This window comes from Coenobita brevimanus, chromosome 19 (assembly GCF_032717465.1).
Source record: "Coenobita brevimanus isolate Jiangsu-jjx chromosome 19, ASM3271746v2, whole genome shotgun sequence".
Taxonomy (NCBI): domain Eukaryota; kingdom Metazoa; phylum Arthropoda; class Malacostraca; order Decapoda; family Coenobitidae; genus Coenobita; species Coenobita brevimanus.
Window position 1 is genome coordinate 3,036,366 of NC_136972.1, and position 16,303 is coordinate 3,052,668.

Below are 16,303 nucleotides of genomic sequence, written 5' to 3' on the forward strand. Positions count from 1 at the left end.
AGAGAGAGAGAGAGAGATGATTAAGGCGTCTGAATAGATAGATAGACAGATATAGACAGATATACAGATAGATAAAATGCTCCACGTATCGTATTTTTGGAGAAAAATGTATCTTATAAATTAAATCGCTTAACTGCAGTCGACAGGTAAGAATTCTGTGCCTAATTTTCGATGCTTTATTTATGGCAGTCAAACCTAGAGCCAAAAAACCGTGTACAGAACGTGAACTGAACGTAATCAATATCGTCTTTATTGGCAGCAGTGTCGGGGTCGTGGAGTGATGGCGTCGGCAGCGGATGAGAGTCACGCTGCTGAGCACTTCAGCACCGTGGATTATGCTGTGTTTAGTCTCATGCTGGCGGTGTCGCTCGGTATCGGGGTGTGGACAGCCTACAGGAGTCGCGGCAAGGAGTCCACGCAGGAGTACTTGTTGGGCAGCGGCGCCATGACACCCTGCCCTGTGGCACTCTCTCTCCTTGGTGGCATCATTTCGGCTATATCTGTACTAGGTTAGTCTCTCTCTCTCTCTCTCTCTCTAGGGTTCGCTATTCAACAACACGAGTGATTCAATAAATTTCTATACATTCTTCCATAAACAAATCTTTCTGTAAATTAACATGATTTTCAAACGAGTCATAGCAGAATATTAATAGCGAAAACTGAAGGAATCAACATCTCTCCTAGTCAGTTTCTAATTCTCCATCCTCTCCACTTCATCCCTTCATCTCATCCTTGGTCTCCCTCTCCCCTTCCTTCTCACTCACATGCACTCTTCCATTCAGTCTCTCATTCTACATCTTCTCCATTCCATCCCTCCATCTCATCCTTGCTCTCCCCTTCCACCTCCTCACTCACATAAACTCTTCTAGTCAGTCTCCCATTCTCTGAAAGTATTTCCCTAAACTCATTTTAATCCCATCCCCATTTTTCTACAGGGAATCCCACTGAAGTGTACTTATACGGGTCACAAATAGGGGTCACTCTGCTGGGTGTGGTGTTGGGCAGCATCGTCACCCACCAGCTCACCCTTCCACTCTTCTACAACCTGCGTCTTGTGTCCATTAGTCAGGTCAGTGTTTGGCCTCCACTCTTTTCACTCTAACTGGGTGTAAAGTTGACATTTCCTTTTCTACCTTGGTCTAAAATGCCATACTCTTTTCTAACTTGGTCTAAAATGCCATACTCTCTTCTAACTTGGTCTAAAATGCCATACTCTTTTCTAACTTGGTCTAAAATGCCATACTCTTTTCTAACTTGGTCTAAAATGCCATACTCTTTTCTAACTTGGTCTAAATTTGTCATTCTCTTTTTCTAAACTGGTTTAAAAGGCCATACTTTTCACTAACTTGGTCTAAATTGCCATACTCTTTTACAACCTGGATGAAGGCAACTTTGGCCTGAGTGGCCACCGTGGCAGTGCAAACGGTCTGGATCGCTACTGTGTCAGTGGAAGCAGCTGGCACCCAGTTGATGATGGCTTGGTCTCCTCTCACGCTGTGGTATGAGGAGGTCGCCCCTCTTTGTATGATGTGGCTGCTGCTGGGTACCACAAGCTGTCCAGGTACGGTGGTGAAGGGTTAACATCCCGGTGAGCTTGGCCCTAAACTGGATGGCAGGGTTGTGAGGCAGGCACAAAATGGTGAGGCTCTGTTGTTCTGCGTCTTTTCACTTGGCATCCTCCGCAAGCACTGAGGGCACCTCACATGCCATGCATGGTTCCTACTATCATAGCCTGGGCATTTGGTGGCTATTTCGTTGTTATTCTCCTATTTCAGGCAATTCTCTATAATATCATTTATAACCTGGTGAGAGCCCAGTAAACTCCTGGCTTTGTGATGTTGCACCTGCAGCTGTGGTTCAAGTTGAAAGTAGTGCACGAATCACATAGACGTAATCATGGTGCAGGTATTAAGGACCTGCCTTCAATTTGGACTTATTGGGGAAACACTTGTTATTACTGTTAGATGTGATCGGCCTGCATCCCACACGACGGCATGAAGTAAAGATTTAAAAAAAAAAAAAAGTTCAAACATGTTACTGTACAGACACACACAAGTATCTTCCAAACTGTGACGAAGACATAACGGAAATATCGAACCACCTGAAACACACACTAGTACTGGTATGGTTTTTCAAGGCATTTCACAAAGTTGTAATTTTTTTTTTAAACAGAAGTGGGAAGACAGTTGCTTCTTGACTGTACATGATCTTTAACTCGTCACGTCCCGAGATTTTCCACACCTCCGACATCCCCCAGTCCCGAGGTATTTTCGATTTTTTTTTTTTTTGGCTAAAACCTTTGCTTTTGGTGAGAAACATCGAAAATTCATAGAGAAATCGCTCACCTGAGGTTTAAAATACTCAACCCAGGTAGGAGTTCCTCCTTACCTGACTGGGTTTTCTAACATGCTGGCACCAAAGAAAAGGAGTTCTATGGGAGGGTAACTATTTTATCCACTCATAAACGATGTTTATTTATTTACTTGGTATGAATTTATATGTAGTATGAGAGTATATTGGTTTTCAAGCAGTAATATAGGCATTATAAGCATTGTTTCACTCACTAACTAATCACCATTCATAACCTTTTTTTCCCCACATTACCTGATCATCATTTCTGACTGTTTCTTCCTGTAATGCTATGTAAACCTTGTCCTCCACATTGTCATCGATTGGGGAATCACTCTGGCCCTGAATGTCTTTATTGGCCAGGTCACTGGTAACAGGTGAATTGCAGAGACAATGGCATGAGGGGGGGAGGAGGGAGGTTATGCGGTGTAAGGCATTGTCCCTGCTTGGCATCTTGTAGAGGAATAGAGGAAGGTGTCCCGTGTATACATACGAAAAATCATGCGCGAAAATTGAAAATTGTGCAAATTAGGGACCTTGGAATTGCACGACGTACTGGTACGTCCCCGGGACTGGCAAATGCAAATCGTTGCAACGTACCCATACGTCGACGGGACGGGGCGGGTTAAATGTTTGAGAAATTTCTGTAAATAATAATATAATAATAATAATAATATTGTAATAATAATAATAATAATTATTATTATTATTATTATAATAATAAAAAGTACTCAGTTTCAATGATATGGCCATGTATGTTCACTAAACTCACGCCATTGTGTTGGGGTACTTGGAGATGGGATGCAAACTGGAAGCATTGCAAGATTAAACACAAAAAAGACATATGTGTCTTCGTAGTGGTTATTTCCTTCGTATGACGTACACTCTTAGTTTTCCTTAGAGGCAGATTGCTGTATTTAAATTAACCCTTTAACCTCGGGTATTGTTTTGGTCTGACTGTCCTCTCCCTCGGGGGTTTCAGCTAAATGTAAACAAATCTTTAAACTTTAATAACTCTGCACAGAATAAATCTAGAGAAAAAAATAAGGTACCATTAGAAAGTACTAACCTTCAGCTTTCCATTGATGTAGGTTTCATGACTTTGTTGACTTTTACAGGACAGGCAGAGCCGTTAGAAGTGAGGGGTGTGAAATAACTATTTTACGCCCCACACACCAGTACCAAATGCCAACCACTCTCTCATAATAGTAATATAAACATATATGAACACTGTACATACGATAAACACCCACTCTGTGTTCACTGAGGTAGGTAAAAGGCACTTCACTGCGGCTGCGCCCGCTCTTCACTGCGGCTGCGCCTCACTTCACTGCAGCGTCACCCGCTCACTGACGTTTCAGGCGATCTTTCATTATTTCTAACTTCTAATATTATTTTACATATAATCTGGGCAATATACATTATATTTACACTGCACTTATTACTATATTGCGTCACTGTCGCATCACAGAATTACACAAGTGCCGCAGAATTACACAAGTGCCGCAGATTCTCTTATTACAATATCACTTATTATACTGGCCAATATTTACATTTTTTTCTAGGCAAAATATCCCTTATTACTACATTATCCATTATACAATTATTGGTAAAGCACGTCACTGTCGCATCACTATATATCACTGTCACTTTCAGTATTTACTCAGAGAGTGGTACTCGGCAAAGCATGGAGTTACACATAGAGCGACTTGGCATTCCAGGCACTGGTGTGTGCTCATTTTTCTCGTCCGAGGCCTCCGTGTGGTGTTATGACATACTCTGCAGCGGCCCTGTGACAACCTGCCGCCTGCTGTAAGAGGCAATTTCACAAGCTGGTGCCGGCTCATGTAACTGCGGCACTCAAGATGGTCAGGTTGTGTGTCAGAGTGTCGCCTCGGGATCAATGCCGTCACCTGACCAAATCGTGCAAGCAGCTGCTGCACGACAGTCTTGGAAAACTGTCTCAGTGATGGTTGCCTTATGCCCCTGACTTGTGTCTTGTAGAGAATGAAGGCGTTGAGCATGCACATATCGAGCATGTGCAGGCAAGCCTTCCTGTACCATCGGGTGTTTCTCCTGAGACAGTCGATTTCGCCAATCATCATATCAGACTTATCAACAAGTCTCATATTGACATTGTAATCAATGACGGCATCAGGCTTCATGATTGGCTCTCCCGTCCTGTAGCTGACCTTCCCAGTTCTCTGCAATTCCCCCTTGTGGATGGTGCTGATCATATTCACGACCTTCTTGTCATGCCACCTGATCGCCAGAAGCTTGTCTGACTTCTTCAGGTGAACATCTCCCTTGGATGATGATGATGCTTCGGGGAAACTTGGCCACTCTTTCCTATAGCTCTGTACAGTGACAACAGTGCCAATGCCGTATTCAGCCAGGTATTTGGAGAGTTTCGGTGCTATGTAGTAATTGTCTGTGTACAGCACATGATTACCACCAAAATACCTCTCCATCAGCACTTTTAAAACGGAGCCAGAGAAGCCAAGGGGGTCTTTCCTGTTCACGTCCATTGTACTAGCAGAGTAGATGACAAAATCCAGGATATACCCCGTCTCACAGTCACACAGCTCAAAGAACTTTATCCCAAAGCGGTGGCGTTTGCTGGGGATGTACTGCATGAATTTGAGACGTCCTCTGAACAATACCAGGGATTCGTCTATGACGACTTTCTGCATAGGCCGGAAAAATCGCATAAATCGATCCCAAATCCTGTTGAGAAAATCCCTCACTTTCCACAAAGGGTCAGTTTGGGACGGGTTTGCATTGTCAGTGAAGTGCAGGTATCCTAGCAGCTGTCGGAACTGATCCCGTGACATATACTTCCCGAATATTGGGATAGTAGTAATGTCATCCACGAGCCAGTACTCCTCCAACTCATGTCTCTTTATATGGGGCATCAGAAACATTAGTGCAAAAAACACATACAGCTCTCTGATTCCGACAGGCAACCACGACACTTGCTTTGGTGAGCCAATAGGTCCCAGCCCTTCTGCTGCACACTGAGCTGCATACCTATTGGTCTCATCGCTGACATGCTGCACGATTTCATCATCCATGAAGGCCAGGAAGTAGTCCACAAAGTCATCTCCTGCGTTGCATGGAAAGGCAGGCTGTATTCCAGCATTTGTCATATCAAACGGCGGATTGTGTGGCTGAAAATCTGCACCATCAGACCAAACAAATGCATCAACCTTCCCTGTGCATGGTTCAGTGGAAGTGGCAGGTTGCATTGCACTCGTTTCCCCGTGAGAAGGAGCTGAGGTGGAGGCAATGGGTGAGGCAATGGGTGAGGCAGGAGGTGAGGCAGGAGGCGAGCGGGAGGGGGGTGAGGCAGGAGGCAACGGGGAGGGGGGTGAGTGCGGGGGCAGTGAGTGGGGGGGTGGCGAGGGTGAGGGAGCTGAGCGAGGGGCAGGCAGGGGGGTTTCTGACCTGGTGCGTGGTGAAACTTGACCCTTTCTTCCCCGCTTATCACCTCGCTTATCTCCTCGCTTATCGCCCAGCTTTGCCCTCCAACTGCCACACATCCCCTTTGTTCTAGGCCGGCCTGCCCTGCCTGCACGGCCTGCCTTCCCTCGCTTTGCAGGCTCTGGGAATTCGTATTCCTCAGATGATGTAGACTGAGGAGAGGGCACGGCAGATGATGATGATGATGTGAGGGCAATAGGGCTAGGAGAACGGGAAATTGATGGGAAATGCTTACTAGGGCCTGGTGTGGGAGACGTAAGTCTGCGCTTCACTCCCTTCCCTCGTGCAATACCAGTTTTGCCCATAGGCGCCTTCCCTTTCCCAGAGTAAGTTGGGGGTGGTGGGGGGGAAACAACATGATCACTTTCATCACTGTCACTATCAATGGAAAATGGTTCACCACCAATCACTGCCAAATCGTCACTGCTTGCTGTGAGTGTGTCACTTTCACTGCCACAGTCAAGAGTAGTACATACTGTTTTGTCCAGCTTAGTTCTAATTTCAGGAGTGCTCAACCCCTTCTGCCTCGCCATCGGCAGTTCCTTCACCGGTGTAGAGGTAGAAGGCACACTAACACTAATCACTTTCGAGGAGGAAGCGAGCGACGATGAGTCGGGACGGAGCGCCATTCTCACGCACAGAGCTGGACAGATACTGACTGATGTGGGTCAGGGCAGGGGTGGGGGGGGCCCCCTCGGGGTTGGAGGAGGGAGGTGTGGGATGGCTGGCGTGAAAGAACTCGACAGCTACTCTTGCGTGAGACACTTTGCGTGCAGGAAAAACGCACTGTGTTCAAAATATTCACGATCATTCCAGAATGACACCCGTGGTTTGGTCCAGTTTTGTCAATGTCATTCTGGAATGACACCCGCGGTTAAAGGGTTAAGAAGGTGTGCCAATAATGGCATTAACTGGGGTTTATTGCCTCCCATACGTTTGATACATCTCCCTTAATCTGAATATATTGTTTGAAGATAGGAATGATGATGATGATGATGATGATGATGATGATGATATGATGATAATAATAATAATAATAATAATAATAATAATAATAATAATATCATCCTTCAATTCTACATCGCCCCATGAGAAGCGTAGGAGCCCGGGGCTAGGCAAGTTGGTCCTGGTTTTTAAGATGAGAGTGACCAACCTCACTCATCCGCGAGTGGCATTACGTGAGCAATTTACCTCAACCATCCCTTGGATATAAACCTTCACCGGCTCAATCCGACTGGAGCGCCATAATTACTCATTAAACCACCAGGCGCCAAAATCTGGTTATATGGTTACCACTCAGCATTGTAAATGGTTTCCTGGTGTACAGGAAACGATTTGGCTTGTCACTCAGTGTAGAATCACCCACAGGCAGAGGGAAGAGGAAAGAATGAAGGAATGAAAGAAGAGGGAGTCTAAAATCACCCGTAGGCAGAAGCACGAGGAAAGAATGAAGGAAAAAAAGACAGAAGAGGATGGAAGGAATGAAGGATGGAGGGGAGGAAAGGGCAGACACCCGAGAGCAGCACTACATCGAGTGAGTGGATGGTCAGCGCCCCCACCTACCGGAGATAATAATAATAATAATAATAATAATATTAATAATAATAATAATAATCTATCTATCTATTGCCAGACGCCTCAATCCCGTTTGGGGCGGCCACAAATAAATCGCCTCCAAGTCGCCCTGTCCCTCGCCATTTCACTGCCCCGCTCCCAACTCACACACCCCTCTCTCATATACCTCTCCACCCCATCCCTCCATCTCATCCTCGGCCTCCCCCTCCCTCTTCCCCCCTCCACCTCACTCACATACACTCTCTTCGTCAGTCTCTCACCCTCCATCCTCTCCACATGGCCAAACCACCGCAGTGTGTTCCTCTTAACGCTTCCTATCACATCCACATCCACACCACAACGCTCCTTTATATCCTCATTCGTCAGCCTGTCTCTCCATGTGACTCCACAGGCTCCTCTTAAATAACCCATTTCCACTGCTCTCACTCTTGACTTCTGTCCTTCCAACAACGTCCAAGCTTCACTTCCATACGTTAGAGATGTTATCACAATACTGTCATGTAGTACTTTTTTCACTTCCATGCTCGCTACCCTGTTTCTTATCTCTGCTTTCAAAGAACCAGCAACCTTTCTTCCCTGCTGTACCCTTTCAAGCACTTTACCCTCGAAACCTCCATCCTTACTCATCACACCACCCAAGTACTTAAACGTACTCACATTTTCCAATTCCTCACCATCCAACCTCGCTGTACATTCACTGATAATACTGTAATAATAATAATAATAATAATAATAATAATAATAATAAATAATAATAATAATAATAATAATAATAATATTGATAATCCATCCATCATCCAATCCTACATTGCCCCAAGGGGAGCGTAGGAGCCCGGGGCTAGGCAGTTGGTCTCTACATTTAAGATGAGACTTATCAGCCTCACTCATCCCTCAGTGGCATTACATGAGCAATCAACCCTAACCACCCTTTGGATATAAACCTTCACCGGCTCAATCCGACTGGAGAGCAATAATTACCCACTAAAACACCAGGTGCCAAAATTTGGTTATATGGTTACCACCCAGCGTAGTAAATGGTTTTCTGGTGTACAGGAAACCATTTGGCTTGTCACTCAGTATAAAGTCACCCACAGGCAGAAGGAAAAGGAAAGAATGAAGGAAAGAAAGACAGAAAAGGGAGTGTAAAGTCACCCGTAGGCAGAAGAGCAAGGAAAGAATGAAGGATAGAAAGACAGAAGAGGATGGAAGGAAAGAAGGATGGAAGAGAGGAAAGGGCAGACACCCGAGAGCAGCAATACATTGAGTGAGTGGATGGTGAGTGCCCCCACCTACCACTAATAATAATAATAATAATATCACCACCTCTACCACCACCACCGTTACCACCACCAATACTACTACTACAATACTACTACTACTAATAGTGATAATAAAATACCTCAATCCACATCATAAAGCTCATGCCTTTTTTCTGTGTCACAGTACCTGGAGCTGCGGTTCAAGTCGAGGGCAGTGCGTCTCCTTGGAACAATATGTCAGCTCATTGCAATGCTCATCTATATGGGGGGGTGTCTCTACGCGCCTTCCCTGGCTCTCTCCACCGTCACCGGTCTCTCTGTTCTTGGTTCCATCGTGCTTCTGGGGCTCGTGTGCACCTTCTACATCTCTGTGGTGAGTTGCAAGGCGGGAACCAGTCAGGCAGTCTCAGTGTACGGCCAAACTTGCTCGAAACATGTGATCGACGAGATGAAACGAAGCACTGGGTTAGGTCTGCTTTAGTGTCCGAGTCTGAACGTTGGACGGACCCTGAGCCTTAGGTCCTCCCGTCGATCACATGTTTGGTGCAAGTATGGCTGTATCGATCAGATTAGGGCAGTTCAAATATCAGATCCATATTAATTTTGGTCCACCCCATTCCGTTCACCTAAATTCAGTTCATTTGGGGTCATGCAAATTAAATTCAGTCATGTTCATCAGTGCAGTTGGGCTTGTCTCATCCATCTGGACTTGTTATGTGATGTTAGGTTAGGAAGGTCATGCTCAGTTAAGTCCATTCGTCTACCTAGACTCCTTTAGGTCATGCAGATCTCCGTGGGTCCTTCACATTCTTTAACCATTTAGATTAGCTCATGTCAGGTCAGGTTTCCTGCTGAGACTACTTCTACTACTTCTGTGGTCTGGAGAACCATCAACAAGAATCATTCACCCTTTGAGAGATATTCAAACGCTAGTCCTATATTATTAACACTGGAAAGAATACTGCAGCCTCATCAATTTCTCTTATGTATTCCAGAAATCAAACATTGCCATTTTGCCTATATAGAAAAAATAACTTGAAAAAAAATTGTATAATAGGCTAATTATATAAGTTTTGTCAGCACAGAAGCGACTTGGATAGCACCTTGATCTTCACTAAATGCTCCTTGCTTGAAAATGAGTCGGTAACGTGAAATACAAAAGTGAAATAGAATGGATGAAAATGAGTGTAGCTGTTACGCCTTTCAAACCGAGGACTCATTTCTCGTGTCGGTATATCTTTACGGAATTATATGCCAGTTGGGTGACCTCTCTCTCTCTCTCTCTCTCTCTCTCTCTCTCTCTCTCAACTGGAGGGGTTAGATATAGCCTTCATTAATTCCCTCGGAGGTCTATCCAAAGTATACACAAAAAATAATAATAAAATCGTTCGTGGCTATCAAGAATAACTACAAAAGACATCAGCGTAAGTAAGGGGTTAAGTGAGAGGTAGATGTAGTCTGTTATGTCGTCAGGTAAGGAGTCTGCGTAACACCTCTTGCTTAGCGATTTACTTTTGGGTGTGGCTGGGTAATATCCTCTTGTACGTTATTTATGCAGAGTACGGCTCTGTTTGAATGATTTACATAACGCAAAAGAGGACAGTAAAATGTAATAAGCAAAATAAATCGCTTGGGAAAAGGCGCTAGGGAGCTTCCTTAACCGACGGGGCTGTGTGGTTGCAGGGTGGTGTGAAGGCCGTGGTGTATACTGATGTGATGCAAACGCTGCTCATGTTCGGCGGGGTGCTGGTCGTGGTCATCATCTGCTGCCAGGAAATTGGTCTTGTCAATGTCTGGACCATAGCTGACCAGGGCTCCAGGATAGAGTTCTTCAAGTGAGTCACCGTTACTTCGGCGCAAATTCCAATTGACGGAAAGCGCCAGAATCTGCAATGGGAGTACCGTTTGATTCTTGTGATAAGGGAAATGTGTGTATTTTAACCGTGAAGCACAAAACTCTGTGTGTGTGTGTGTGTGTGTGTGTGTGTGTGTGTGTGTTGAGAGGAGATAATATTATGGTGTGCGTTTAATTTCAATAAAAACAATTTACTGTCATATTGCACACATATATAATAAAGCCCATTTATTCGAGTCAACTTCATAAAATTCAGCGTGATTGAAATTATAAAAGAAAAAATAGCCATAAAGTCATACATGTAAGAGTTAACGTTAGAGTTGGCTTTATAATATTCAACGACACTGAAATAAAAAGAAGAAAAAATATATATGACCATACAGTAACAGGCCACACTACAGCCTCCTGTTTCTGCCCTAGCATGAACACAAGTCCTTTCGTGCGCCACACCTTCTGGTCGACCACCGTGCTTGGCTTCTACTTCACCTTGTCGGTCATTGGCATCCACCAGCCCAGCTACCAGAGATTTGCTTCCATCGGCAACCTCGTTATGGCACAAAGGTTAGATGGCCTTGTTTACATCTCTCTATCCGTCGGTCTATCTACCTTCCTATTTATACTGAAGGGAGACTAACTGGTTGTAATATTTTTAGAAAGATGCTTAGAAGTGTTATTGATACGAAAGCAGTTAGAGGTGATGGTGGAAGTTCATTGATCGTAAGACTACGGTATAAAAGATATAGCTGTGAGGAACGTGGTGGATAGAGAGGAAGGGGACAACGGGAATGACAAGTAGCGAAGATTAAAGTGAAAGCAGTGAGATGAGTACCGAGGGAAAAGATGAGTTAGAGTCAGTGAATTAGGAATAAATGGATCTGGAAAACGTGTGGAGCTGATGAAGGGAGTGCGTGGTTAGAAATGCAAAGGTAGCAAGGAGTAAGAAAGGTTCAATTTGGTGGGATGCCTATGTGGAATGGGCAGTGGGGGAAAAGGGGAGACGAGAGTGGATGCAAGACAGTCAAATGAATGAAGGGAATATGCTGAGGGTAAGAAGGGTGTGTGGATATCCGTATAGAAGACAGGCACTGCAAAAATGCGTAACCCCACTACATTCTCATGGAGCCGCATAATGAGTGAGTGTGGACACATTGCATATTTAAGTATTCAGATTCATTAATGTAAAAATTCATAGCAGACTTCATATGCGTATAAAAATCCTCAAGGTAAGGGCTGAAAACACAGAATTCACATAAACTGTACAAATACTGGCCCACCATAACACTGCTTAATCCACGTATCGTCCCAACACTAAACACGAACTATCATTTGTAGTGCTCGGAAGATCAGTGCTTCAACTCACTACAGGGTACTGCATTGACATACACTCACCAATGCTTAATTTATATGGATCTCGTAAGCCTCTTGTTTTTACTACAGGTTGGCCATCTCTTGCTGTGGGTGTGTGGCTGTTGTGGGGTCTGTTGTACTTCTCTGTTAGTACATCTAATAAATTAATTTTTACGTTTTTACCACAGGTTGGTCATCGCTTTTGCTGTGGGTGTGTCGTTGTTAAAAGGTATCTGCTGGTACCATTTAATCCTTAATTTACGTGTTTTTCCCACAGGTTGGTCATCTCTTTTGCCGTGGGTGTGTGGCTGCTGTGGGGTCTGTTCTACTTCTCCGGCCTGGTTGCCTATGCTGCCTTCAGAGACTGCGATCCCTTGGCATCAGGCAGGATACAGAAACCCGACCAGGTGATCCCTTACCTGGTCATGCAGAAGTTGGGTCACCTCACTGGCGTTCCTGGGGTCTTTGTGGCAGCTGTCTATGGCGGCGTCCTTAGGTGGGTGACGTAGTGGTTCTTCCTTTTCTTATCAGCAGCCATTATCATCACCCACATCCTTTATCATCACTCACATCCATCATCACTATCCATTATCATCACCCACATCCTTTATCATCACTCACATCCATCATCACTATCCATTATCATCACCCACATCCTTTATCATAACTCACATCCATCATCACTATTCATTATCATCACTCACATCCTTTATCATCACTCACGTCCATCATCACTATCCATTATCATCACTCACATCCTTTATCATCACTCACATCCATCATCACTATCCATTATCATCACTCACATCCTTTATCATCACTCACACCCATCATCACTATCCATTATCATCACTCACATCTTTTATCATCGCTATCCTTTATCATCACTCTCACATCCTGTATCATCACTCTCACATCTATCATCACTTTCACATCCCTTAACATCACTCTCACATCAAGTGGCGTACCTGGAAAGTTGAAAAGAGGGGCCTATTTTTTTTTTTTTTTTTTTTTTTGTATCTTTTTTACTATGCAGCCCATGACTTTGGCGAGCGCAGCTAGTCCATACAGCTAGGGGGTTGGGGGGGGTGCTTGAAGGTCCCCTTCTCCAGAAAATTTTGCATTTTGGCCAATTTTATGATCACTTTCAGATCATACGGAATGGGTAAACGACATAAGTATAGCATATTATGAAGTCATTTTTCAGTACTCTGTGCCACTGAGCTGTGATTCAGTCTCTCCAATAACCTTATATTAGTAAAATTCAAATGCTCACGTTTCTATGAAACAACTTTACAACTGGAATAAACTAATAAAAATTTATATATATATATATAAATAAATAAACAAAATAAATAAATATATATATATAGATAGATAGATAGATATAGATAGACAGATAGATTGATAGAAAGATAGATAGATAAATAGACATAATTTGCAAAAGGGGGAGCCATGGCCGCATGCCCCCCCCCCCACCTCGGGACGCCACTGCTCACATCCTTTATCATCACTCACATCCATCAACACTATCCTTTATCATCACTTTCATCCACATCCTTTATCATCACTTTCATCCACATCCTTTATCATCACTCACATCCATCAACACTATCCTTTATCATCACTTTCATCCACATCCTTTATCATCACTTTCATCCACATCCTTTATCATCACTCACATCCATCAACACTATCCTTTATCATCACTTTCATCCACATCCTTTATCATCACTCTCACATCCTTTATCATCACTCACATCCATCATCACTCACACATCCGTTATCATCACTCACATCCATCATCACTCACACATCCTTTATCATCACTCTCACATCCTTCATCTTCTCTCTGACATCCATCAATGTTATCCTTTGTCATCACTCTCACATTCTGTATCATCACTCACACATCCTTTATCATCACTCACATCCATCATCGCTCACACATCCTTTATCATCACTTTCACATCCTTTATCATCACTCACATCCATCATCACTCACACATCCTTTATCATCACTTTCACATCCTGTATCATCACTCACATCCATCATCACTCACACATCCTTTATCATCACTTTCACATCCTTTATCATCACTCACACATCCATTATCATCACTCTCACATCCTTTATCATCACTCTTACATCCTTTATCATCACTCAGTGTTACCAGTATCTACCCTGCATCGCATATATATTTCATACGCATATTCCATCATCCGCGCCCATACTAGCAGACTGAGCCATCCCCACAACACATAAGATACTGCCACATGAGTTTAGTGAAGCATTATTTGCGTCACTCTGCAATATACACATACAAATTGGGTCTTTCCCTTCTTATTATTTTTTTCCTCCATAGAAATGTGTACAAGGGGAAGGGTGATGCCCTGGAAAAAGGAAACTGTGGAGGCATAAAGCTTTTACACCAAATAATGAAGGTAATGGAGAGAGTTCTAGAAGGTACGATTAGAGAAAGAGTGAATATTGATGAGATGCAATTTGGGTTTATGCCAGGCAAAGGGACCACTGATGCTATGTTCATTGTTCGACAACTTCAGGAAAATATATATGAAAGAAAAGGGAACTGTACTTTGTTTTTGTTGATTTGGAAAAGGCCATTGACAGAGTCCCTAGAGAGGTGGTGAAGTGGGCAATGAGAAAGCTTGGGATGGAGGTGTGGCTGGTTAGGGTGGTTGTGGCCATGTATGTGGGTGCTCGCACCCAGGTAAGGGTGAATAGAGAGTTGAGTGATGAGTTTTCCATGAATGCTGGTGTGCATCAGGGGTCAGTCTTGAACCTCTTGTTGTTTATCATGGTACTTGAAGCCCTCTTACGTGACTTCAGAAATGGACTCCCGTGGTGGGAGATGTTGTATGCTGATGATTTGGTGTTGACTGCAGAGAATGAAAGGGGGGCGGAGGAAAGATGTACGAGGTGGAGAGATAGTATAGGGCACAAGGGCTTACGAGCAAATGCAGATAAAACAAAAGTGATGATATCTAGGGCTGGGGGCGGTTTTGTCATTGAAGAGGGAGAGTGGCCATGTGCCATTTGCCACTAGGGCGTGGGAAGTAATTCCATCTTGTGCAGTGTCTGTGATAAGTGGGTGCATGAGACATGTGGTGATATTAGAGGTAGAGTGCGAGATAATGCTGATTTCATGTGTGGTGTGTCGGGGAGAGCAGGTGGAGATTGTCAGGCATGAAAGGATTGAACTTGTTGGTGAGTTTCTTCAGTGTGTGGAAGAGTTTTGTTATTTGGGAGACATGTTATGTGCTGGAGGTGGGGCAGGAGCTAGCTCTGTGGCTGGAGTGGGGAGTGGTTGGAAGAAGTTCTGGGAGCTGTTGCCTTTCCTGACATTGAGAAGGCTCTCCCTCCATGCTTAGGGATCTTTGTATGCAGCATGTGTTTGGAGTGTAATGCTGTATGGTAGTGGGACTTGAGCAGTAAAGGAAGAGGATAGTCGCAAGCTCAAACGTATAATGACAATGATTAGGTGGATGTTCAGTGCGTCCTTGAGTGTGAGACTTGGGGGGGGGGGCTAGGTTTACAGTGGGAGAGTCGAGGGATAGGATGGGACTGGAGTGTATTGGTGCTGTGATGAACAGCAGTAGATTGAGATGGTTTGGGTATGTGTAGAGGATGAGGGATGATAAATGGCTGCAGAAAGTGAGAAGTGTTAATATTGGGGATTGCGAGAGGTAGACCGAAAAAGACCTGGGACGAGGTCACTGAGTGTGACCTCAGGGATAAGGGACTGAATAGGGAAGCTGCCAGAGTTTGAGCAGCATGGACAGCCGCATTTAGATGACCAAGGCCGATTCACGCAAACGTGTTAGATCCTTCAAAAATGAATGAACGATATAAATATGATACAACCTATTCACGTTGGGAGTTGGGTTATGAGAGTCAGACCGAAAAAGACCTGGGATAAGTTACAGAGTGTGGCCTCAGGGATAAAGGACTAAATAGGGAGCTGCCAGAGATCAAGTAGCGTGGAGAGACACCATTAGGTGACCAAGGCCGGAACATGCAAGCACGTTGGAGCCTCTATAAACGAAACGAAAGTTACGAATAATACCAATACACAAATAATATTCACATCCATGTTCACAGCACTTCATCATCGGGTCAAAAGTCTGAAAATATAATAAAAGAGCAAATGATACCAACTGCCAATTGCTCATCACTTTGGCATTGTGTATGGACAACACCTTAAAATATTCCTGGATTCGATCCTGATCATCACTATCACATCGTTCGTCATGACCCTCACACTTTTCATCATTATTCTCACACTGAAAAATGAAAGAAATAAACGCAATGGGCAAGCAGTAGAACACACACACACACACACACACACACACACACACACACACACACACACACACACACACACACACACAGTGTTTAATACAAGCCAGTTAT

General features: G+C 44.0%; 1 protein-coding gene across 1 annotated transcript in view; it reads left to right on the forward strand.

The window, feature by feature from the left end:
• Positions 1-280: 280 nt before the first annotated feature.
• Positions 281-16,303, forward strand: part of LOC145391608 (sodium-coupled monocarboxylate transporter 1-like) — a 47,436-nt gene continuing 31,413 nt past the window's right edge. The window contains exons 1-6 of the mRNA XM_080266152.1: positions 281-509; positions 936-1,069; positions 8,851-9,039; positions 10,350-10,501; positions 10,942-11,082; positions 12,146-12,364. Of these exons, the coding sequence (XP_080122278.1) occupies positions 281-509; positions 936-1,069; positions 8,851-9,039; positions 10,350-10,501; positions 10,942-11,082; positions 12,146-12,364 (1,064 nt within the window). The remainder of the gene's footprint in view (positions 510-935; positions 1,070-8,850; positions 9,040-10,349; positions 10,502-10,941; positions 11,083-12,145; positions 12,365-16,303) is intronic.